Source organism: Giraffa tippelskirchi, chromosome 1 (genome assembly GCF_054371585.1).
Source record: "Giraffa tippelskirchi isolate mGirTip1 chromosome 1, T2T-mGirTip1v1.2.pri, whole genome shotgun sequence".
NCBI classification, from domain to species: domain Eukaryota; kingdom Metazoa; phylum Chordata; class Mammalia; order Artiodactyla; family Giraffidae; genus Giraffa; species Giraffa tippelskirchi.
Genome location: NC_137275.1, coordinates 163102215 through 163128085, shown reverse-complemented (window position 1 = coordinate 163128085; position 25871 = coordinate 163102215). Strand labels below are relative to the sequence as shown.

The 25871-nt window shown below is 41.3% G+C and overlaps 2 protein-coding genes across 19 annotated transcripts in view; both read right to left on the bottom strand.

The window, feature by feature from the left end:
• Positions 1–7570: 7570 nt before the first annotated feature.
• Positions 7571–12389, bottom strand: LOC145511152 (forkhead box protein D4-like 1). Its single transcript, XM_081503904.1, has one exon. The coding sequence runs from the start codon at positions 9461–9463 to the stop codon at positions 8129–8131; it is 1335 nt and encodes a 444-aa protein (XP_081360030.1). The 5' UTR covers positions 9464–12389; the 3' UTR covers positions 7571–8128.
• A 6602-nt stretch (positions 12390–18991) lies between these two features.
• LOC145511154 (zinc-regulated GTPase metalloprotein activator 1A) overlaps positions 18992–25871 on the bottom strand; it is a 66882-nt gene continuing 60002 nt past the window's right edge. For 13 of the 18 annotated variants that reach the window (XM_081503917.1, XM_081503926.1, XM_081503953.1 and 10 more), the window contains 4 exons: positions 24905–24973; positions 24737–24802; positions 21323–21452; positions 18992–20286 (listed from right to left, as the gene is read on the bottom strand). In XM_081503917.1, the coding sequence (XP_081360043.1) occupies positions 20201–20286; positions 21323–21452; positions 24737–24802; positions 24905–24973 (351 nt within the window). In that variant the 3' untranslated portion in view covers positions 18992–20200. Of the gene's footprint in view, positions 20287–21318; positions 21453–24736; positions 24803–24904; positions 24974–25871 lie in introns of all 18 variants that reach the window. The other 5 variants (XM_081503981.1, XM_081504031.1, XM_081503929.1 and 2 more) reach the window with 4 other exon arrangements.

Genomic DNA, 25871 nt, shown 5'->3' with positions numbered 1-25871 from the left:
AAAAGGAAATCACATGGTCCATTTTCACAAGGTGTTTATAACCTAATGGGAAACTTATACATTAGGATTCAGTCTAAGAAGCAGAACCATGACAAGTAATATGCAATAAGGATTTATTACAAGGATTAGACGATGTGTAACTGTAGAAGCTGGTGAAGAAGTCCACAGGAGACTGATGCCTTGGTGCCTGGTGGGGGCCAAAGGTCACTGCAGGTAGACAATGCATCTATCTCGAGTGAAGCTACACATGATGCTGTGGAAAGCAAGGAAGATGGAAACCCACCAGAGCCAACTGGAACCCATGAAAACAAACTAGAGTCCATGTCTTTCTCCCCACCTTCAATATCGTTGATAAGCATGACATGAAGAAGCTGATGCCCTCTGCTACTGAGCTGCACACATGTGCCACCCTCTACATGTGCTTACAACATCGTGGGTTTACCCTGCATTGCCCTCATCACACAATCCTGTAGTTACCTGCTTCCTTGTCTGTGTCCTCTGCTGGACTCTAAGCCCTGGTGGTGGGGACTCCATCTGTCATGTTCATCACTGTATTATCCTTTGTTCCTAGCACAGTACTTAACAGAGTAATTGCTCAAGGAATACTTTCTAGATGAATGAATGAAAGATAAACCAATATGTCAAGTGAAAATCAAGCTGAGCAGAAATGAAGTAGGTGGTTCATTCAAAGGAAGGATGCTCCTTTGTTCTACAAGTGCAAATTCTAATTTTACAGGTGTTGTGGTGACTTCACGTTATTTTGCGAGGCTTTGGTGACAGGCAAAAGCAATTCTCTTGGTAAACAGGGAGAGTTCACCCAAAGGGTGTGTGCTTCACTATACTGGTCCTTGGGAAGTGATGGTGCATTGCTTGTCCCTCACACCAGAAGGCTAAGCTAAGTTAGCAGGAGATCTGCACTGGGAACCGTCTGGCAGGAAAGAAACTGCATGACCTATACATCAACCATATGGAGCAGGAACTAAAGAATGTCCACCATGTGAAGACTCAGCAGGACATAAGAAAGGAGGTATCAGGGAAGATGCCACCAATACTTAAGGACACATCAAGGTTATTATTGTCACTAAATAACAGCGATTTTTAGAGTATTTAACCTGCCAGGCTAACCATTCACATGCATTATTTCAGGTGATCTTTACAACAAAATCTTTAATTACCACCATTGTATAGATGGGGAAATTGAGAGACTGTTTGTCCAAGACAGCAGAGCTAGTAAGAGACAGAAATGGAATGCAAACCAACACACTTTTCAGCCAGAGACCCAATTCCTCACTACCGTCTATTCTTGGAAACTAGGTTAGTCCTGAGAAAACTGGAGTCTATGTTTTATTTTAACAGAAGCTGTTCCCTATAGCCGGTATTTAAATGGTTTTAGAAACCATTGGAAATCTATTCCAGGATTAAAGTTTGAAAGCTATTGAACATAAAACATATACATATATTTGTATATACCATGTGAAATGGTATGTAATATCATAGTGATTAAGTGCTAAATGCAGTGAATTAGGAAATTCAGACAAACAAAAAATACCCAACAACATTATATAAAACACCACCTGCTTACTTAACAGGTACTAGCAAAGTGATCTATTAATTAAGGTATTAGAATACCCAAATCTAGTTTTACCTAAAATCTCTATTTGTTCTAGGTGAATAATACTTTTTGAACAACAGTAATTTGAATAATATTTAGATCCATCAAACAAATCAGAGCCCAATATATGTAACACCTTTTTACACACATCAATATTACAGATACAATAGAATCAAATTAATTTCATGAGATACTAAGATGACTAAAACTTGGTCTCTATCTACATAGGGATTCCAGAGACTGGGGACACCAAAACTTCTGCAAAGAACTGCAGAATGAGACAAAAGATAATAAAAGCCCGATGTACAATAGAAGAATGAAAATTGAAATTAGTAGGCATATCATTTTTAGTAAATATCTTTCTTAAAGTGAATTTTTTCTGTTTAGTCTAATTTCTTTCATAAGTCTGTTCAATTTAGACTTATCTTAAAATGAATTTTCTTCTCATAAGCACAGAATTTATGCAATTACCCTATCCCTGATCTCACTAAACGTCACCACTTTTCATTCTAAAATACAAAACAATATAAAACAATTTGTGGGATGGGCCCTGCAACATGTTGGGTCTTAGTTCCCAGACCAGGGATCAAACCCATGCCCTCTGCATTGGGAGCTCAGAGTCTTAACCACTGGACTGCCAGGGAAGTCCCTAAAACATAAAATTTTGAAACAAACTGTCTTTGGAACTTCAACTAAAATTTTAAAGGTGCAAAGAGCTTCATTCATGCCAAAATAAGACTAGATTTAAATTTGTAGATGAAGTATTTGATTGGTAATTTTATATTTCTATAAATACATGGGAAATAATCTCATTTTTAAAGTTGTAAGAAAATGTTATATTTACATTTAGGAAAAAATTACATTTCCCAGACTCATGCTTACCCTAATAATACTTTCTCAACAGTTAGCTCTGCTCTTAAAGGTATCTTAACTAAGCTCTGCCCCTCTGCAAACAGTATTATTATCAATATTTGCTATTCAATAGTCCAAATAATCTTATCCCTGGAAATATTTCTAAATATTATAAAAACATTGCCTGTAACCACAAGTTCACAAATGTCAAATTCTTAGAGATAGTCCAGATTCTTCCAGAAAAATGCAATTTAAAGAAAAAGAATTGATGAAACCTAAAAGACACAGAAAAGACTATATCAACCAAATATAAAGTGTAGCCCTTATTTGCATCCAAATTCAGACCAGCCAACTAACCAAAAATTGTCTTGAGAGAATAGAGGATATTTAAATATAGCCTGGATAATATTAATGAATTATTCAGATGTGGTGATAACGACACTGTGGTAACAATGATATAATTCTTATCTTTTAGAGAAAATTTCAAAAATATTTGTAGATGGAATGATAAGATATCTGGGGTTTGATTCAAAATAATCCAATGGGAGAAGACTGTCAGAGGGTAAATATGAAACAAAACTGGCCTAACAAAGAGATATATAGAGGTTAATTATGTTAATCTCTTTATATGTTTGGAAGCTTCCATTATAGAAAAATTTTACTAAATGAAAAAATAAACACAGCTTGAAATATGGCACAATGTCTCTTATACAACAGATACCATGAATAACATAATAATACAGTCACCTTAATTTTAAGAACTATTGGTCATAAGCATGGCTTTGAATATAGACATAGTTACTGGTAGCAAAATGACAGTATCTAAAGAAAAGGAATTAATTTAATCGTGCTTAATTCAATCTCATTGTTCTCTTTGCCTGAACAGAAACTGCTTCACTGTTAGAATAAATCATAACTATCCCCAAATAGACTTAATTACTGATTTCAATAAGCATACTCTGTATTCTAAGAACAAATAAGAAAAGGAAGTTTATAACTAAGTACTTCTTTTATAAGCATTCATTTTAACATATAAACCTTAATTATGTTAAGACAGCTGAGCAGCAGGAAGCCGGTGTTACTCAGCTTCAGATTGGGTCGTTTTCCTTTTCCTACATCTAATTTTCCTGTGGGTTTTTTTTTTTTTTTTTGAAGGGAGGGCAAATTTTGGTATTAATAGCTATCACTTATTTAAGTTCTTTACACCTGGTGGTGTATGTGAATTCAATTAATGTTTAAACCCACTTAAATAATATCAGTGCTGATATGAAAACATAGCCATTAAGACTAACCTATTTTTGTAGAAGTTACAAGGTGACACTAGCAATTAGAGTAATTTTACCATTCAGACTGGAGTCATATATTAACGTGGGAAGACATTTCTGAACATTCTTCCTAAATGCTGGGAGTTGCGGGGATGAAAACTAGAAGTTCCTCACACTTCCAGTAAAATGTGAAGCAGGGTGCAAATTATTAGAAAACGAAATTTGCTCTATCTCCCTCCCCCAGCCTTTGTTAATTCTTATCGTCGTTTGATTCTAATTATCGTAGCGTCCGCTGTACCTCTAGATTTTCTACAGTCCGTTATTTCATCCATGTCAAAATGAACGAGCAGGAGTGTCTGGTTTAGGAGCTGAGAGGTTCCTGAATCATTAGCTATGTTCCCTTGAATAAGCAAGTACCACACACCCACTATACGCAAGAACAGGGCGAAAGTCACGTTATCGCGGTGCCACGTCGCACCTACGAGGGGCGTGCAGGTCACCGGCAGGCCCCCAGGCTAGCAGCCTTCGACCACCTCGGGGTCCAGTTCGCCCAATCCACAGACGCCCTCCCTCCTTCTCTGCGGGGGGCCCACCTGCACTCCTATTCCTGCCGGCTGTGGGTGACTGAGGGCTGGTCCTTCCTCAGCCCGGAGTCCCCACCCTTCCGTCGCCTCTCCCCAGGCCGGCGGCGCCCAACAACCCGGGCACATCAGGGTCCCTTCCGCGCTGTCAGGATCCAGGGCCCCCGCGGAGTGCGAGGTGGAGCGCAGGGTCAAGATTTCGAAGAGGAACCAGGGCTTGGCTGGGCCGCGCCGGGCGTACCTCCACCTCCAAGATGGGCGGGCGTCTAGGGAGGAGGCAGCGGCTCCAGGACTGCAGGCTGACGGATGGGGTCCCGTTACCTACATGGAGGGTGCCTGGGTTCCTGGAGATCACGAGGGGAAAGAGCGAAAAATCCTGCTGAGGAGGAAAAACTCACTCTAAGGACTCTCGGCTGACTCCTCACTGGCGACCTTGGGTTAAACTAAGTCCTCTAGTTTGGCGTGGGCTGGGCATGGGGACCTTCCCTCCGTTCCACCCAGGCGCTTCCTAGTTTCCTAGGGAAACGCAGAGCCCGGGCGCCGGGCTGGGGATGGCACGGCGCGTGTCCTTGGGGCATCCGGCTCTTGAGGAGAGAAAGGCGCCTCCTGACGCAAGGGGCCAGAGTCCAGGAGCCCGGATGTAGGCTCTAGGCCCCGGGTCGCCTCAGCCTCTGAGGCCTATTCGAGGTATTATAAGGTGGCAGACGCCCGTGGTGGTTAGTAGTTGAGAAACCCGACAGAGCCCCGTGCCACCGCCTAAGGTCCTCGGGCGAGTTTCTTAATTTCTCTAAGTCCAGGTTTCTTCTTTATATGATGGAGATTTCATAGTGTCGTCTTCATTGGGTGCTAGGAAGGTTAAAGGGAAATCCATTGCCCCGCAGACAGGGAGCAGGAGATCAGGATTAACCACTATTGTTAATATTATTAGTGTTATTATTAGCGGGCTGGACCCAAGGGCTTGCCTGGTGGCTCAGTCAGTAAAGAATCTGCCTGCAATGCAGGAGACTCAGGTTCGATCCCTGGGTCAGGAAGATCCCCTGGAGGAGGAAATGACAACCCACTCCAGACAGAGGAGCCTGGCGGGCTACAGTCCATAGGGTCGCAAAGAGTCCGACACGACTTAGCGACTACACCACCACCCCGGGGAAAGTGACTTTTCCTTGTTTTTTCTTCTGCCCTCGCCCTGGTTTCTCTGTGACTCCCAGCTCCTTCTCACTGAGCTCCAGCCCTGAGGCTCCACTACCCCGGCAGCTCTGGACGCTTCCAGTCAGCCAGGTCTCAGAAGGGCCCGCGTTCTTGCCCAAGCCTTGGGCCAAGGTCAGCCGCAGGGTGGACAGAAGCCCCGGGCCCGGGAGGAGCCCTGATGCCCCTATTCAGAGACCACGGAGCCGGACCTGGAACCAGAGGTGCGGCCTCGCGCTCAGCGCCTTCCAGAACCCTGCCCGGCCGGCTCACCGCGCAGAGCACGGCGCGCCCTCCGCATGTTCCCGTCGCAGGCCGCCCCAGCCCAGGAACTGCGCCGCCACGAGGCGGCCTGTGTGCGCCAGCCCGCCCAGCTCCGAGGGCTCGGCGAGGGCTCGGCAAGGGCTCGGCGTTGTGGGTGGGCCCTCTGTAGCAACCACACAGGCGCCAGTCGGGTCGGCGAGCCCCAGTGGAGGCCCGATCTCTCCGCGCGATCGCGGCGCTTCGTGCATCACCCGAGCGCCACGTTCGATAGGAGAAGAACGTTTAACTTATCTTCCGCAGAATCGAAGATTCGTCATAATTAGGCAATGAGGGGCCGGCTTGGGCCGGGCTCCGGGCTCCGCTGTTCTGGCCTGGGGCCGCGGGAAGGACGTAAGCTCCCATCGCCTGAGGGGCGCGCGGCAGAGCCTCCGGTCGGCTCTGGTCTCTTCCACGGCTGTGCCCAGCGCTCCGACGTTTGTTGATTGTACAAATGAACGAATGTAGGCCTGGAGAGTTTTCGCACAAGGGACAGGGGGAAATTGGAATGTGAACGGGTGAGTCGTTAGAATGAAATAGGTTCCCTTTATGTTCTCGCTTGTTTCCAAGCACTTAGGTGACCCCGGACCCGCAAAATTTGCGAAAAGGCTCTTAAAGCTGAGGTGATGAGGGCGAGGCAGACTGAGTTCAGGATTTGGCAAAGCCTACGGAGGGAGAAGGGGAGGTAGGGGGGTTGGAGGATCGCCTGAAGGCCGAGAATAGGAGCAGATGTAGTCAACTGGTTGTGCCTGCCTTGCGGGCGGAGGCTGCAGGTGTTGAGGGTAGGGCAGAATCGGAAGCATCAACGCGTATGGCGGCTACCAAGGTTGAGCGTGGGAACTTTCCAGAACACCCTCAGAACAAACTGTCGCAAGCCGAGAGGAAGTGGAGATCTTAGGTAGAGTGATGGGACGGAAATGAGATGCTAGGGTAAAAACGGTCAATTAACACGGCTCTAAAAACGTCTCTCTGTGTGTTCCCTCCCTCCTGGAAAGAGAAATTCACACCTGGGGCAGGGTAGTAGACGAGGGGGAACCAGCTTACATTCACGGAGGAACTTCTTCCAAACCCTCAAGGAATACGATTCTTTTGAAACCTGACCTCTGCGCAGGACCGCAAGAGCTGCAGGGTCTCTAGAAATTCGCTTTTTCGTATTTCTTGATGGACATCTTCGTTTTGTTTGCCTCCCTCCCTGAAACCGAATACCGTGAAAACTTCCTGGTGGCAAAGTCCTTTCAGATTTTTTTTTTTTAAAGAAACTTCTTTCTATTCTAAAGAAAGAGAATAGAAGTTTGTAGAAGGTACAGACAGAGTTTTCAAAACTGCAAATATCCAGGATCCGAATGCTTCGTTTGATATTTCCCTTTTCTCTGGGCTCTAGTTTTTAAATTTCTATTTTTAAATTGCCTTTTATTTTTTCTGAATAAACTTAGGCCACTACATTTAAGATTCACCTCATATCACCCTTCAGTTTATTTGGGAGAAAAATCAGTGCTTTAGAAAGACGGAAAATAAATGGAGAATATATAGTTAGATGACCTCCAATTATTTTTTTATTTACAGATTTCATAAATACTAAATCCCACACATTAAGAGCCAGAATTTTTTCAACTTCAAATATTCGCAAGTTTTAAAAACCATTTTGAAAATAGATTTGTTATGTCCATAATGAATATGGATTATAAAACTAAATTGTTTAATTGAGAGGAAAGAACTAAGTTTTAAAAGAGCTCTAAATTCCACTTGGAAGGCGAAATAACATAAAATAAACCATGTGGTGTAGTGATTTAGCACTTTATTTAGTCTGTACAGTTAGGTTTAATTTTAACACTATTCCACGGAAGATGGCACATCAGACACACAGATAGGAAATAAATCCTCTGAAATTAAAATTCTACTCATTACACATCAATTTCAGGAAGACATAAAGGGCACAAGCATTCTGCACTGGACTTGGGAATAATACTTTCAGTTCCTAAGGAGTGAAGACGGGGGAAACATGTTGTGCATTGGACGAGTTACTTTCTGCTTTTCTGTTAACACCAGAACAAAACGCCCCACTCACGTTCATAGTTCCTCTGGAAATGTGCAAATCGGAAAAGCCTTGAAAGTCAGGACTGGAGGCTGCAAAAGAAACGGCGAGGTGACGCTGACGCAATGCAAACCGAAATTTGTGGTTGCCCGGCTGCAAGATTCAGATACACACAAGCCTAGTCCCGGCTGTGCAAAGTGAAGTGCGCCAAGGCGAGGACAGGACGATCTCGGATGGCTCCGCCCTCCGTGTTGGCTCCCTGTCCGCTTCATTGAGTCAGCTCCGGGACAGGTGTGGGTGCTATTCAAAAGGCCGGTGAGGTCCCCTCTCCGCCCGAAAGGGCGACCATCGACGTCAGCCTAGAACCCTCTGCTCCGGACTGACACCCCAGCAGCGCCGCGGTGGCGGACAAGTGACGGCCCAGCAGAGCGCCCTTGCTGGGAGCGCAGCCGCTGGTACAATCCTGCTGCTGCTGCTTCAAAATCGTCCGGGCAGCGGACGCGGCGGTGGCAGCGGATACGTGGAGCATGGGGGCAGCGGTCTGAGGATGCAACAGGCACGACGAACGCTGCAGCAGGTGGCAGTAACCCCACGGGGTCGGGGACAGACTCTGCGCGGCGCCTGCACCCGCTCCCGGGACCCCTTGCATGATACTCTCGATGCTGAAGGAGGTGCATCCGCCAGCTGGCCGCGACGCCAGCCCCTTGCTCTCTTCCCAAGGCTGGGAGTCTAACGTGGGCTGCAGCGCCGGAAGGGCGCCGGGGGTCCCCAGATCCGCGCCTTGCGCTTTCCTGGGAACCTCAGCGTAGGCTGGGGCGGAGAGCAGCAGATAACGGAGGGGGTGAGGATGCAGCAGCGCGCACGGGCGGCTCCCGGGAGTGGAGGCGGGATAGGCCCCAGGGACAGGCTGTGGCGGGGCCGGGGGCCCGAGCAGCATGCCCGGGTAGGGGCCGTGCAGGGCAGCGGGCGCCGCGAGCAGGGGGAAGGGGTGGTGCAGGTGGGCAACGGGAGGTGGGTGGTGGCGCTTGAAGCGCTTCCTGCGCCGAAGGAAGCTGCCGTTGTCGAACATGTCCTGGGAGGCGGGGTCCAGGCTCCAGTAGTTGCCCTTGCCCGGGTGTCCTGGCTCGCGGGGGATCTTGACGAAGCAGTCATTGAGGGAGAGGTTGTGGCGGATGCTGTTCTGCCAGGCGGGGAACTTGCGGCGGTAGTAAGGGAAGCGGCCACTGATGAAGGCACAGATGCCGCTGAGCGTAAGGCGCTTGTGCGGGCTCTGCAGAATGGCCATGGTGATGAGCGCGATGTAAGAATAGGGGGGCTTCGCCGGCTGCGGGGCGTCCCGAGAGGCGGCTGCAGACCCCGTCGAGACCCCGAACTTGGGGCAGAATTCAGAAGAGTTGCTTGGACCGCCGCTGCTCTCGGTGCGCTCTCTGGGAAGCGCGCCAGCGCCCCGCCGCGCCTCCTGCGGCTGCAGCTGGTGCAGAGGCTCTGGGAACCGCTGACTTCCTTCAGGTTCCTCATCTTCCTCCTCCTCTTCATCTTCCTCCTCTCCCAGGATATCGATCTCACCGTCTTCCCCATCGGAGCCCCGGAGGCTGCGCGGAGGTGTGGGGCGAAGACGCTCAGCTCTAGGCAAGTTCATGGAGGAGCAGGTTCTGCAGAGGGCAGGGAGGTGATGCGGCCGCTCACCTGGCTCCGGGCTGGAAGCCTGTGTTGAGCGTTCCAAGAAGCGGAGACGCTCGAGGTCTCCCTTGTAGGTGGTCGTCTTTTACGTATGCCGACTTGTCCTTTCCTACACCGTCCGGCAAAGATGCACTTTGCCTTTTATTGAAGTTTCTGGGTCCTTGTGTGATGGACTCTGCCGCCCCTCTTCAGACCCTTTCTCGCCCTACTGCAGAGCGCCCTTCCTTCCTCCCAACGCAGTGCAGTGATGAGGGTCCTTTGAGCATTACCCGACACGACAAGAGCCTTCAGCCTCCTCCTCCTTGTACCCACCCGCCAGCAGGGAAGGTGCTTCACTCCTCAATATCAGCCGGCCAATCGGGCCGGGAGTTGCATAGGCTCTGTTAACGCGCTTTGAAAACCTCTCAAATGAAAAGGCAGGGGCGGGGGGTGTAGGAAAATATGTACCCAACAATCTAAGGCCACATCGATATTCAAACCTGTCTCTTGAAGGATAAAAATAAGAGGCGGGAGAAGACACTGAAATGTATACGGTGTTTAACTGTAAAAGAATGTGTAACAATAAATGTTTTTGTTTCATGGTTAGTCACCCATTTTCATTGGTGGGTTCTGTCCTCCGTGATAAGAGCTGAAATAAGGAGTTGAAATATTTTTAATGTTCTAACTACACTCCCCAGCTCAAGTGTGAGAGTGTTGCCTTGTCCCTACTACCTCCTATCTCAGCTTCCCAAAATGTTCTCCATGACTCAAGTTTTCAGAAGACTGAAATATCCTGCCATGAAGCTGTGGAAGTTCAGGGTGGAGGGAAAGCAGGAGGGCTAGAGACAAGTCCCTTTCCAGCAGTGTTTCTCAACTTCTTTGAACATTTAACCTCAGTATGAAATACATTTTATACCATGATCTTGCATACAGACTTACATAACTGAGGTTAGTTTCATAAAACAAGTGATCATTGATTTTTTTAATGGCCATGACCAACTAAATTGTACCAACTAACCAGTACAAATCCAGTTTGAAATATCTTTTACCAAAATGGCCTAACAATTCTAAAGGATACACCCAGTCTGAGATTCAGTCTTTCTCTTCTTTAAAACGAGCCAACATTAAGCACTTTTTACTGTAATAATAAATGATAATCTTGAAACTTAAATGAGGCAAAAGAGGGCAGCAGTTTCAGTGTCTTTAACTAAATCACCAGGTCATCATTCCCTACTCACACTGGAGAGAAATGAGATGACAGAGATGCTCTGTTTCAGTCACTTGCCATCCTTGGAAGTAACATGATTTTTACATTGGCATCATTTAAATCGGTTCAGAGAATAAAGTAGCAGTGTTCAGTGCAACATAATTTAATGTGCATTATGGTAAAATACCAAACAATAGTATATATTCATAATTTAATACCCCCCTAACTTCAAAAAATTGAGGTGGCATCTAATATAAATGCAGAATGAAAATATTGTACTATGCCACTGATTGTTACTGATAGATAGTAAATCTTCTATTAGAATTTAATTTGAAAAATGATAATTTTCAGAGAGAAATCAGAAGTCGGCTAATATAACAAAAAATAGCTTAAAGGAGTTAGTTGCTTCAGGATAAAATTTTGAAAACAGCTTTCTTACTAGTCTTTTTAAAGTTTTATCCTCGACTTCTGAGGTGTTTACCCTCTGTCTTCTCAGTTGTATACAGTCTAAAATAGAACAAATAACATAAGTTTTCAAGCCTAACAGATTTGTGCTTGAATCCCAAATTAACCAATTACTACCTGTGTGACCTACTCAGCTAAGCTTCAGGATGGCTGGGGCTGGTGTTTTATTCAACCTTTGATTCCCTGACGCCTCCGCTCAACTCCCTGCAGGTAAGGCACTTTTCTCCATCAGCACAGGAATCAGATTACCTGGGAAAGGGAGCATTGTTAGTTTTCCCAGAGTCAACTTCTATGGGGATTGGGGTTATTTAAAAATGAAAGGAGAAAAGGACACTCTTTAAAAAAAAAAAATCCATCACCCCCACTAATGAAAGTATGTTAAAGGGGACACTGGGAAACAAGAAAGAGCTCCCAATGGCCAGGACCAGGACAATCAGAGCAACAAAATAAGGTAGTACTAGCTTGTTAACCAAAGTATAAAAAATAGAAGATTAAGTAAAGTAATACATGGGCAGAAGGAAGAAGGCATGTGTGCATGCTCAGTTACGTTTGACTCTTTGCGACCCTATGGACTGTAGTCTGCCAGGCTCCTCTGTCCATGGGATTTCCCAGGCAAGAGTACTAGGGTAGGTTGCCACTTCCTCCTCCAGGGGATCTTCCTAACCCAGGGACTGAACCTGTGTCCGGGTGTCTCCTGCATTGCAGGCAGATTCTTTATCCAGTACATGGGGGTAAAAACACAAATCTCCCTTGCAGAAAAATTTCAGACGAATTATGTAGATATTCCACCCTTCTGGAGGTGGAGCATAACCCCACCCCCCCAAATCTTTTACTGTAGGCAGTGCACAATGACTTCCTTCCAAAGAGAACCTCATGAAGTGGGGGGAGAGAGAATAAGTTACCTTGGAGAAACCTAACAGAGGTTTCACCCAGCTGTTAGGTAAAAATGTCAACATCAACAATCATAAGTCACATTGATAGTATGTACCCTTGATATCAGGTAACAGTAACTATAATGTACCTGTAATAACACTACTAACTGTAATGTGGTATCCTGAGTGAGATCCTGGAACAGAAAAAGGACATTAAGTACAAACTAAGGATATCCAAATAAACTATCAGTTCAGTCCAGTCGCTCGGTTGTGTCCGACTCTTTGAGATTCCCTGTCCATCACCAACTCCTGGAGCTTGCTCAAACTCATGTCTGTCGAGTCGGTGATGCCATCCAACCATCATATCCTCTGTCATTCTCTTCTCCTCCTGCCTTCAATCTTTCCCAGCCTCAGGGTCTTTTCCAAAGAGTCAGTTCTTCACATCTGGTGGCCAAAGTATTGGAGTGTCAGCTTCAGCCATCAGTCCTTCCAATGAACATTCAGGACTGATTTCTTTTAGGATGGACTGGTCTGATCTCCTTGCGGTCCAAGGGACTCTCAAGAATTTTCTCCAGCACCAGAGTTCAAAAGCATCAATCCTTTGTTGCTCAGATTTCTTTATAGTCCAACTCTCACATCCATACATGACTACTGGAAAAACCATAGCCTTGACTAGACGGACCTTTGCTGGTAAAGTAATGTCTCTGCTTTTTAATATGCTATCTAGGCTGGTCATAGCTTTTCTTCCAAGGAGCAAGCGTCTTCTAATTTCATGGCTGCAGTTACCATCTGCAGTGATTTTGGAGTCCCCCAAAATAAAGTCTGTCACTGTTTCCCCATCTATTTGCCACAAAGTGATGGGACCAGATGCCATGATCTTAAGTTTTTTGAGTGTTGAGTTTTAACCCAGCGTTTTCACTATCCTGTTTCACTTTCATCAAGAAAGTGATGAAAGTTCCTCTTCACTTTCTGACATAGGGTGGTATCATCTGCATATCTGAGGTTACTGGTATTTCTCCCAGCAATCTTGATTCCAGCTTGCGCTTCATCCAGCCCGGCATTTCGCATCATGTACTCTGCATATAAGTTAAATAAGCAGGGGTTACAATGTACAGCCTTGACGTACTCCTTTCCCAATTTGGAACCAATCTGTTGTTCCATGTCCGGTTCTAACTGTTGCTTGTTGCCCTGCATACAGATTTCTCAAGAGGCAGGTCAGGCGGTCTGGTATTCCCATCTCTTGAAGAATTTTCCACAGTTTGTTGTGATATACCCAGTCAAAGGCTTTGGTATAATCAATAAAGCAGAAGTAGATGCTTTTCTGGAATTCTCTTGCTTTTTCTATGTGCTAACACATGTTGGTAATCTGATCTCTGATTCCTCTGCCTTTTATAAATCCAGCTTGTACATCTGGAATCTCTCAGTTCATGAACTGTTGAAGCCTAGTTTGGAGGATTTTGAGCATGACCTTGCTAGCATGTGAAGTGAGTGCAATTTTGTGGTAGTTTGAACATTCTTTGGCACTGCCTTTCTTTGGGATTGGAATGAAAACTGATCTTTTCCAGTCCTGTGGCCACCAGTGAGTTTTCCAAATTTGCTGGCATATTGAGTGCACCACTTTCACAGCATCATCTTTTAGGATTTGAAATAGGTCGGCTGGAATTCCATTACCTCCACTAGCTTTGTTCATAGTGATGCTTCCGAAGGCCCACTTCACTTCACATTCCAGGATGTCTGGCTCTAGGTGAGTGATCACACCATCCTGGTTATGTGGGTCATGAAGATCTTTTGTATAGTTCTTCTGTGTATTCTTGCCACCTCTTCTTAATATCTTCTGCTTCTGTTAGGGCCATACAATTTCTGTCCTTTACTAAAGTGCCCATCTTTGCATGAAATGTTCCCTTGGCATCTCTAATCTTCTTGAAGAGATCTCTAGTCTTTCCCATTCTATTACTTCCCTCTATTTCTTTGCATTGATCACTGAGGAAAGCTTTCTTATCTCTCCTTGCTATTCTTTGAAACTCTGCATTCAAATGGGTATGTCTTTCCTTTTCTCCTTTGTCTTTAGCTTCTCTTCTTTTCTCAGCTATTTCTAAGGCTTCTTCAGACAATCATTTTTCCTTTTTGCATTTCTTTTTCATGGTGATGGTCTTGATCACTGCTTCCTGTAAAATGTCACGAACCTCCGTCCATAGTTCTTCAGGCACTCCATCAGATCTAATCCCTTCAGTCTATTTGTCACTTCCACTGTATAGTCATAAGGGACTTGATTTAGGTCATACCTGAATGGTCTAGTGGTTGTCCCCACTTTCTTCAATTTAAGTCTGAATTTGGCAATAAGGAGTTCATGATCTGAGCCATAGTCAGCTCCCAGTCTTATTTTTGCTGACTGTATAGAGCTTCTCCATCTTTGGCTGCAGAGAATATAATCAATCTGATTTCAGTATTGACCACCTGGTGATGTCCATGTGTAGAGTCTTCTCTTGTGTTGTTGGAAGAGGGTGTTTGCTATGACCAGTGCATTCTCTTGGCAAAACTGTTAGCCTTTGCCCTGCTTAGTTTTGTACTCCAAGGCCAAATTTGCTTGTTACTCCAGGTATCTCTGGACTTCCTACTTTTGCATTCCAGTCCCCTCTGATGAAAAGGACATCTTTTTTGGGTGTTAGTTTTAGAAAGTCTTGTAGGTCTTCACAGAACTGTTCAACTTCAGCTTCTTCAGCATTACTGGTTGGAGCATAGACTTGGATTACTGCGATATTGAATGGTTAGCCTTGGAAATGAAGAGAGATCATTCTGTCATTTTTTTTTTGGACCTTGGTTACTAATAATATATCAATATTGGTTTACTAATTGTAAGAAATGTACCATACTACTGCCAGCTGTTAACTGTGTGAGTATTAAGGGGTGGGAGGTGGATATGGGCATTCCCTTCTACTTTTTGCTCTGCTCAATTTTTCTGTAAATCTGAAATTGTTCAGAAAATTATAGTTTATTAAAAAATTAAACATGAAGAAAGGGGACTAGTAGCCAAAAGTAGAAACTCAAATGTCCATCAAGTGACGAGTAGAACAAAATGTGGTCTATAGAATTTTATTCAGCAATAAAAAGAAACAAAATGCTGATCCATGCTACAACATGGATGAACATTGAAAACACTATGGTAAGTGAAAGGAGTCCGAATGGGCAAACCTATCGGGACAGATGAGTGGTTGCTGGGAAATAGGGGCAGGGGAAATGGAGAGTAACTGCTAACAGATACAGAGTCTGAGAGGTATGAAAATGTTCTGGAATTAGATAGTTGTAATGGTTGCTCCTTTACCTGGGGATAGACTAGAGCCAAGAATTGTATACTTTAAAGGGTAAGTGTTCTGTGAATTATATCTAAATAAATTTGATGTACAAAATAATGTTGTAGTTGTTCAGTTGTGTCAGTGGCTCTATGTGACCCCATGGATTGTAGCCTGCCAGACTCCTCTGTCCATAGGATTTCTCAGGCAATCCCACTGGAGTGGGGAAGCCGTTTCCTCCTTCAGGGAATCTTCTTAACCCAGAGACTGAACCCATGTCTCCTGCATTATGGATTCACTTCTTTCAATATCACTTCCATGTCTCCTCCACAAGTGGATTCTTTACCACTGAGCCACCTAGAAAGCCTATACAAAATACATCAATGTAAAAAATAAAGAGCTGTATCAATGAAAGGAAATTAACTGAGTTCTTTGGAAACAGAAATCAAGTTTATTATGGCAAGTAATTCTTTAAGGAAAAAAAAAAACATGGGGGAGGTGACTCTTTGGCCCATCTGATTCTTTAGTGTTGCCTTACTTTGTGCTCATGAAACACTGAAACATTTAACATGGAACCCAGTGCATAGTGGGAGATTACTTCTTTCCTAACACTGAATAGGCTTTTTTCCTGAACAAATCTATCAGGGCGTCACAAACACCATCCATCCTACTTTGAAAAACCAACCTTTCTAAACTACTACACAGAAAAGATAGATATATAATTTCTCTCCACTTCACTATGAAAATTAAAGGCAATTTGGTTACTGGAAGTTAAGGTTGATTCTAATATTAGGACATTCTGAGAAAAAACAAATCTTGTTTTCCTTTCTCATCACAGTAGGCCAAGTTGCTAGACATTCAAAGACAATTCATTTCTCTCAATATCACCTCCACATTGTATGGAATTCCTAGAACTGGGAAAGGCCTTTCAAAGAAATCTAAAAGTACAGTTTTCCACCTACACTACTAATCCAAAGGAGATATTTATTCAATTTGTAGCCAGCAACCAAGCTCACAGATGTTTAAAAGCCTTTTAGCTTTATTTTGCTGGTAATTCCCTTCAAAATTCATAATCTAGGAATTAGAGACCCTTTCAATCCCTGGTCTTCCCTCACCTCTGGGATAACTCTTCCTCCAGCTATCTTAAATTCAGTACCAGTGTTCTTGTCCTTTCACTAAAAGCTGGAAAGGTCTAGGAAAGAACCATTTGTTTTAAGAAGCTGTGCAGAACCTTGAATATTTATCAAATCTTGCTGGAAAAGGAGAATTCACATTTACTGAAACTCTATATTCAGGGTGCTTTAAATATAATCCCTGGAACAATTCAGAGAGATTTGCATTTTATCTCCATTTTATGAATAAGGGAGCAAGGGCTCAGAGAGATTTGGTAATTTATCCTATATTACTCAGTCAACTATAAAGTTACAAATGAACTATGCCTAAACCGTGATTATCATCATTACCCTGACATCATAATACCCTGAACATTTTCTATGGGTAGCAGAATGGCCCATGTTATTAATTTGTTAGTTAGTTAGATTTCCATTATAAAAATAAAATCTCTTGAGGATATAGATTGACAGCTCCAAAGCCCTCTGAAGTGCAGGTTAAACTCGTAATGTCTCTGATGAATGAAAAATTTCACTTTGGGAAAAATAAGAACAAAGAACAGAACAACGTATTTAAAAGAACATATAAATAACATAAAAATACAGTAAAAAAAAAAATTAAATTAAAACAGTAAGATGACAGTCCATCCAGAAGGGCAAAGGTTAAAATGTGTTAGGTAGGTTTGGAAAAATGGGTACTTTCATATACACCTATATCACAGCAGAAAGGTACAGCCATTTGGGAAGGCAATTTATCTATCAGTATCTATTAAGAACTTTAAATGTGCATATCCTGGAAGCCAGTGATTCCACTCTTACATATCTCTTCTAGAGAAACACTGTCACATAAAAACAAAGAGGCACACATAATGTTCACTGCAGCGCTGTTTGCAATGTCAAAAACAGGAAACAATTAGTTCATTTGCCAGGGCAATCAACCACATCACTTGTCCAGCTCAAAACCCATCAGCCACTTCCCAGGGCTTTCAGAATAATCCAAATGTTTTCCTCTTTACCCGAGATTTTTTCCTCAGAAGCAAAAGGCCTGGCCCTGGCTTGCAATTCCAATCCCATCCTATACCCATCTCATACCTGGCTTTCTAACCTTCCACCACCCTCGCCTTCTTCATGGTTTTCCAGCATGCCACATTGATTCCCATGTAAAGGCTGTCCCCACTACTTGCTCCCTCTGTGCAGAAACTGCTCCCTGACTTTACATGAATGACTCCTTTTAACTCTATTCTCAACTTAAAAGCCACCTCTGGCAACCTGGATGAATCTTGAGTGTACTATGCTAAGCGAAATAAATTACAGAAAGACAAACACTGTAGGATTTCACTCATATGTGGAATATAAAAAACAGATATAATAAATAAATGAGTGAAACAAACCAAACAAAATTAACACATGGATGCAGACAGCAGAGCAATGGTTACCAGAGGCAAAGGGGATCAGCTGTATGGGGAAGGATGGAAATCAAATTTCTGGTGGTGAGCACACTACAGTGTATACAGAAGTGAAAATATAACGTACACATGAACTTTATACAATGTGAAAAGTGAATTTCACCTCAATTTAAGAAATTTTTTTTTTTTAATATGACAATTCTCCCTAAATTATACTATAGAGTCAATGCAATCCCAGTTAAAATCCCACCAGGCTTTTTGAAGAAACTGACAAGTTAATGACAAAATTTATATTGAAAACAAAAATATCTAAAATAGCTATAATAACCCTGAAAAAAAAAGAAAAAACAAGATTAGAATATTTATACTACCTAATTTCACAACTTACTCTAAGGCTAAAGTTACCAAAACAGTGTGCCATAAAAAAAAAGACAATGATTCAAGCTGTTTGAAATATATTCCCAATAAAATAACATACCTTCTTTTTCTCATATTTTCTAACAAGCTTAATAATTTTTTTCATTTTTATTCTTCAGCGTTTCAGAACGTCATTGTGATTTTTAAAATTTTTTTATTTATTTATTTTTGGCTGTGCTGGGTTTCCATTGCTGCATGCAGGCTTTCTCTAGTTGCAGTGAGTTGGGGTGGCTTATTGTGGTGGCTTCTCTTATTGTGGAGAACAGGCTCTTAGAGCCGACAGGCTTCAGCAGTGGCATATGGGCTCAGCAGCTGTGATACATGGGCCCAGCTGCCCATGGCATGTAGAATCTTCCCAGACCAGAACTGAACCCAGGTTCTCTGCATAGGCAGGTGGATTTCTAACCACTGGACCACCATGGAAGTCTCATTGTGATTTTTTAAATTTATTTTTAATTAGAAGATAATTGCTTTACATTTTGAGAACTTCATTGTACTTATCCTGAACCTTCATGTCATATATGGTAGTGGTTATGGAATAACTCAGTTTCATCTTCTTTCTCCTTTGAATGTTTCCTAAAATGTTTCTCTTTGTTCCTCCTCTCAATGAATCTGTTAATTCATAACATGTTTGAACTCAAGTATTAACTTAAATAAATTCTACATCCCTTTGGTGCAATGGGGAAAAAAAAAAGACAATGAATCAAAATAATGTCCATGGAAACACACACACACACACAAGTGATTTTTAGCAAAGCTGCAAAAAGCTTATTCAAAGGGGAAAAGAGTTTTCAGTACATAACAATAGAACAATTAACTTGAGATGGATTGTGATACTAAATGTGAAGAGCTTAAATTATTAAGTTCCTAAAAGAAAACACAGGAAAGATTTTCGTGACACTAAGATTATCAAAAAGTTCTGAAACACGGCACACACATGCTCAGTCATTTTGACAGTCTTCTGATATTTAACAACCATTAACTCTTCTTTAAATTTCATCTCATGCCTTTCTCTTACTATCTGAATATAGTTATGTTGACCTGGCCTTCAGAAGGAATAGGAGAAAAGTAATCCAATATATACTTACTTACACACCTACTATTTATACAAAGATTGTTAAATTATCAAAAGTTATCTGTAATTATATTTAAAGTACTCTGTCACTTCTTAGTTTACACTGAAAAATAAAGACGTTCAAAAAACCCCAGATGGATTTAATACCAGCAGTAAAATCTAGACTAAAATTAAAAGTTCTATAATTGAAATCTTTGAAATATATTGCAAAGTGAATGGCTGAAGTTCCATTACACTGACTACAAGTAAGGCTTAGAACCTGACTCTAAGAATAAGAGAGAGTCTCAAATAATTTGACTCAGAAATTACAAGTGATTTCTTACAAGTCTCTACCACAATAAAGCTCTTATTTCCCTTAATAAAAATAGTGACATTATTTGTTTTTAAAAATTTTTGCTATTAAAAATAAAATTATATCCAAGCAATCAGCTGAAGTTCTAAGGGAAAATGATAATGCTGAAATAAGAATAAGTTTTACCATTTTAAAAAAATTATTTTTAATTGGAGGATAATTGCTTTACAGTATTGTGTTGGTTTCTGGCATATATCAACATGATACCACTATTATTATTAAAATTTTCATGGGTGAGAATTTCAGCATATGTAAACTCCAAAGATAAGTTTGCGAATCATCTGTCTACAAAAAAAGTCATAGGAAATTACGTTTTATTGAATGAATGTCAAGGGTTTTATATTACTGATTTACTATATTTATGTATTCCATAAAATAAATACTACTTTAAAGGATACACTGTAATTCATAAGAAAAGTAATGCAAAAAATAGATGCTTGAAATACATCCAACAGGAAACTTATTCTCACTTTTATCATCCAGTCCTTTTGGCGATGCTTCTAGTGTTACGGACAAACTTGATCTTCTTAGAAACGTGTTGTCCATCGTTTTTCTGTTTCAGTCACAGTAGCTATAAATAGTTGTTTAAGAATATCCTTATCTAAATTCCTGCCTGTAAACAGAACAAAATATGGTATGATTCTATTATGCTTATTAAAATGACACAGTTTACCTATCAAGTCTAGACCATTAAATGCTTGATAATCTTCAGAAATTTACGAACACAATAGTCATTAGTGAGTCCTTCCTTAACTTTCTAATTAAGTCCCTGAGAACCAAGCTGACATTTGGATTAATCACTTTTCTAAAATTATTTGAAGAAAAGTAAAGAGCAGGACTTCTCTGATGGTCCACTGGTTAAGAATCCGCCTGCCAATGCAGGGGACACAGGTTCGATCCTCCTTCAGAAGATCTCACATGCTGCAAAGCAACTAAGCCTACAAGTCACAACTACTGAGCCAGTGCTCTACAGTCTGTGAGCCACAACGACTGAAGACCACTCACCAAGAGCCCATATTCCAAAACAAGAGAAGCCACCACAATGAGAAGTCCACGCTCCACAACTACAGAGCAGCCCCTACTTGCCACAACTAGAGAAAGACCACATGCAGCAACGAAGACCCAGTGCAATCAAAACTAAATAAGTAAATCAGCTCTGCTTTCTATTAAAAAAAAAAAGCAAAGGACTTAACAAGTTCTTATGATGTTATCACATAATTAGCACAAATACATTAACCACAAGCTTATTTGAATTTACAAAAGAAGTTCAGATTGGCTAACACTGCTTATATCCCTCTATTTTTTTAAAAATATTTATTTGTTCATTTATTTGGCTGCACTAGGTCTTAGTTGTGGTGTGCAGGAACTCTTAGCTGTGGCACATGGGATCTAGTTTTCTGATCAGGGATCGTGAGTGCAGAGTCTTAGCCACTGGACCACCAGGGAAGTCCCTAATTTTTTTTTTTTTTTGCTTTAGAAATTTGACTGTCTATAAGGGAAAAATATTTGAAAAAAAAATAGGTATGTATGTACATACATATATATACACACACATTACTTTGCTGAATTACTTTGTTGCATGCCTAAAAATAACACAACATTGTAAATCAACTATATTTCAATTTTAAAAAAAGTTAACTGTTACTTACCAATAAGGACCAATCGATTTGTTCTCTCACTGCCATCTTCCCAGTTCACTGGTGTCTCCTCCAGATCATATAGCTCATGGACACCCTGGACAATCACTTGTTGTGGTTTGTCTTTGATTGACACTAGCCCCTGCTCAGAGGAGAATAACCAATCAGCCACAGTTTGAATTTAAAAGCAGAAATTGAGCACCAATGTTAATGCATTAATTATCCCTATTTCTTTTTAAAATACAGAGTCATAAAGAACATACTGTTAAAATTCCTTAATTCCAGTTATTTGTGTATTAAAGTTTCCTAAAGCCTCCAATTTTTAAAACACATTTCCACACACATTTTTTTAAAAAATCCCTATTTCTAATGATAAAGTTAATATATGTATTATGATGTGTATTCAGTGTTATAACAATGAAAAACTGAAACAACAAAATGATAAAACATGTTAGGTATCAAATTCTACCGATTATTCTACTTTTAAGGACTTGATACTTATTTTCATTTTACTAGGAAAATTTGAGACGTTAAAGGATTTTGATGATAATATGCTTTAGAATGAGTTGCATTAAATGAAGTAGATAATGATGAAATAAAGGAAAAGAAAAACTATTGTATTTATCTGGATAAAATCCACTTTATATTGATTTGTAGAAATAAAGAGCAAATTATCTAATAAACTGGCTCCTATACATGAACCATGAACTTCCAGATGTTCAAGCTGGTTTTAGAAAAGGCAGAGAAACCAGAGATCAAATTGCCAACATCCGCTGGATCATCGAAAAAGCAAGAGAGTTCCAGAAAAACATCAATTTCTGCTTTATTGACTATGCCAACGCCTTTCACTGTGTGGATCACAATAAACTGTGGAAAATTATGAAAGAGATGGGAATACCAGACCATCTGATCTGTCTCTTGAGAAACCTGTATGCAGGTCAGGAAGCAAGAGTTAGAACTGGACGTGGAACAACAGACTGGGTCCAAATAGGAAAAGGGGTACATCAAGGCTGTATATTGTCACCCTGCTTATTTAACTTCTATGCAGAGTACATCATGAGAAACGCTGGGCTGGAAGAAACACAAGCTGGAATCAAGATTGCCGGGAGAAATATCAATAACCTCAGATATGCAGATGACACCACCCTTATGGCAGAAAGCGAAGAAGAACTAAAGAGCCTCTTGATGAAAGTGAAAGAGGAGAGTGAAAAAGTTGTCTTAAAGCTCAACGTTCAGAAAACTAAGATCATGGCATCTGGTCCCATCACTTCATGGGAAATAGATGGGGAAACAGTGGAAACAGTGTCAGACTTTATTTTTTTGGGCTCCAAAATCACTGCAGATGGTGACTGCAGCCATGAAATTAAAAGACGCTTACTCCTTGGAAGGAAGGTTATGACCAACCTAGATAGCATATTTAAAAGCACAGACATTACTTTGCCAACAAAGGTCCGTCTAGTCAAAGCTATGGGTTTTCCAGTGGTCATGTATGGATGTGAGAGTTGGATGGTGAAGAAAGCTGAGCGCCGAAGAATTGATGCTTTTGAAGTGTGGTGTTGGAAAAGACTCTTGAGAATCCCTTGGACTGCAAGGAGATCCAACCAGTCCATCCTAAAGGAGATCAGTCCTGGGTGTTCATTGGAAGGACTGATGTTGAAGCTGAAACTCCAATACTTTGGCCACCTCATGCGAAGAGTTGACTCATTGGAAAAGACCCTAATGCTGGGAAGGATTGGGGGCAGGAGGAGAAGGGGACAACAGAGGACGAGATGGTTGGATGGCATCACTAACTCAATGGACATGGGTTTGGGTCAACTCCGAGAGTTGGTGATGGACAGGGAGGCCTGGCATGCTGCGATTCATGGGGTCGCAAAGAGTCGGACATGACTGAGCGGCTGAACTGAACTGAACTATGGGGATGATATAATTTCTCTGAAATAATGTTTATTAGTTATACATATTTATTATAAAATAATACAATATTGAAAAATAATAAGAGACAAACCACTGTCATTACCACCTCACAATTCCTGTGTATTTTTGGTAATATTCATGTATTTTGGGTATATGTTCTTCCAGTTTCCTCTTGTGCCGTTTCATTTTCTGCTTTTTAAAGTTGAGTTTTAATACGTAAGAACAAACATTTTGAAAATAAATACCTAAGCATTAATTTTATACTTATGTAAAGTCTTTGAACTGTTACTAGAGTTCACATTTTAAACATATTGATTATTATCAGACTAATACTTTGTAAGAGCAAAGAGAAGGAACTCTATGAAGAGAAAGGCTGTGTTGTTTCAGATGCCCCAGTGTTGCTGTAATGAGAGGAAGGCCAAATGGAGAACCAAAGAAAGGAAGAACCAGAGAAAATGTCATATATCTAAGAACAAAATCCAAACTGGGATGGTGCAGAATGAGCCACTGAACTCTCTACAAAGTGGTATATATGACTGGTTAATTCTAGGTAACCACCCTACACTCACTAGGGATAAAAGCAGTTACAGAATGAAACATGATCTTTCAATCAGGATCATAGAATGCAGATGGGGACAGAATCATGGAGAAGCAGCAGACCTGGCTTAGCTCTTCTGGATGGGAATGATCTGGGAGTACACTGGGATTCACCTGTGTTCCTTTGCAGTGCCAAACCCAGGTAGAGCCCGCACAGGAGGTAAAGAAATCTAAATATTTTCCCTGTCACTCTAGAGACCCCAGGAAGTTGGCTACTAACCAGAGAATCTACTTACTAACAGTAATGATAATAAATAGCATTAATAAAACCCTAAGCACACTTCTGGAAACATAAGACTGCTGATTGGTTAAGCACACAGCCTAGAACCCACTGCTCCCTGGAAAAAACACCTTGTGTGACATAATAAAGTCAGATAAACATGCATGGATTTCCAAACATAGAGCAAGAATTCTTTTAGTCCTTCGTAACTTTGTTGCACAGCATATCAGATGTTTAGTGTCTGCTAAATGCACCAAGAAGCATAAGGTTCGGCTGTGGCAAGCTTTCCTCTGTTAATGAAGCTCTCTTAGAAAGAGTAATACAAGAAAACATTCCGTTTTCTCTGACCACAAGTTGTATGCCAAGAGGAGGGAAATTTCAACAAGTCAAGCTCATTAGCCAGATAACTGCTGAGAGCACCTGGGAGTAGAGAGCAAGGGGGGATGTTCCAAGGCATGCAGGTTGTTTAGCTGCAGCACCCAGTGAAGCTGTGCAAATAAATCATGCTTTTATGCAACTATGCAATGACTTTCAAAGCTTCTTTTCAGAAATGGAAATAAGGAAAAATGAAAACATAGAAACGTTATTTGAACTAAACCTAGTGCTTGTGTTTTTGATTAATTATGGGGGCTTTTTTGTAACAGCCAAGAAAGGGACTTTGTCCAAAGTATAAAACCATAAGCTATGTACCACACCTTCAGTCGTATGACCTCCATGCAGTCGTCATCCCTGTTCCTCACATTCTTTTCCCACAGAAGATTCTGTATCAAGTGACATATTTTAATAAGATCAACCACTGCTCAGAGGAACAGCTACATGGCAAAACAATTGATAAATCATTAATAAGTTAAAAGTGCATTCACCTGAATATAAACATTTAGACTTTCTTCCTCTGCATTTCCTGGTACTTCAAATGTAACTGTAATAATACTCTGTAAATCAAGAGATAGTCAATAATGATTTTCTTTACAATAATGTCAATCTATTTTTTTTTAAAATAACAAGTTTCAAGATGAAAAGTAAGGAAACATTCACGGACATTTGTGTTGCCTTAACAACTGTATTAGGTATAACTTTTTCACCATATTTTTTGATTTTTTTATATCAGCAACTCCATGTTCTATATTCTGTAGCTAGTCAATGGTTTAGTATTTACACAGAGAAAGTCTTATGAAAAGATATCCATTGTTTAATGCATTCTTTACAAGATTCTCAGCACTACAGGGAAGGTTAACATAAAGAGTGTATCAGTTATGCACTAAATGAGGTATTTTTGCCTGGGTCATTTTATTTCATCTCATCATTTATTCATGACAACAAATTGTGGATTAAAGAGAATAATTTCCATTTTATAAACTGGGAAGGATGAGGCTCAGAAAAACTAAACTACCCAGAGCCAGGAATAAAACTCAAATGCAAACGTTCTCTGGGAAATATAAATACAAATACAAATTGAAAGATTCAGTTTATCTCTGACTGAACATGTTCCAAGAGAAGAGTTCCTAGAGATGAGAATGAGTTTTAGAAGGTTGACATCAACATTTATAGAATGTTAACTTTGAGATTTATTTTTTCTCCTGATCTTGATAAATCTCTCACTGACCACTCTAAGGAATCAGAAGCTTAAGATTTCCTCTAGCTGAGCACATAATTAAAATCCAAACCTCCATTTGCCATAGTAACCCAAAATTTTAAAATTAATGATAAAAATACACAAGAGCTAAGCATAACACAAACAAAAGCACAAACCCCATCTTGGAGAATAAGATGCTCAAGCCAAGCTTTAAAACAGACAGAAAGAATACACTTATATACAGCATTGCATAATTG

Excerpts from the sequence above, each read along its gene's own strand:
- LOC145511152 (XM_081503904.1), bottom strand. The coding sequence starts at position 9,463 with ATGAACTTGCCTAGAGCTGAGCGTCTTCGCCCCACACCTCCGCGCAGC.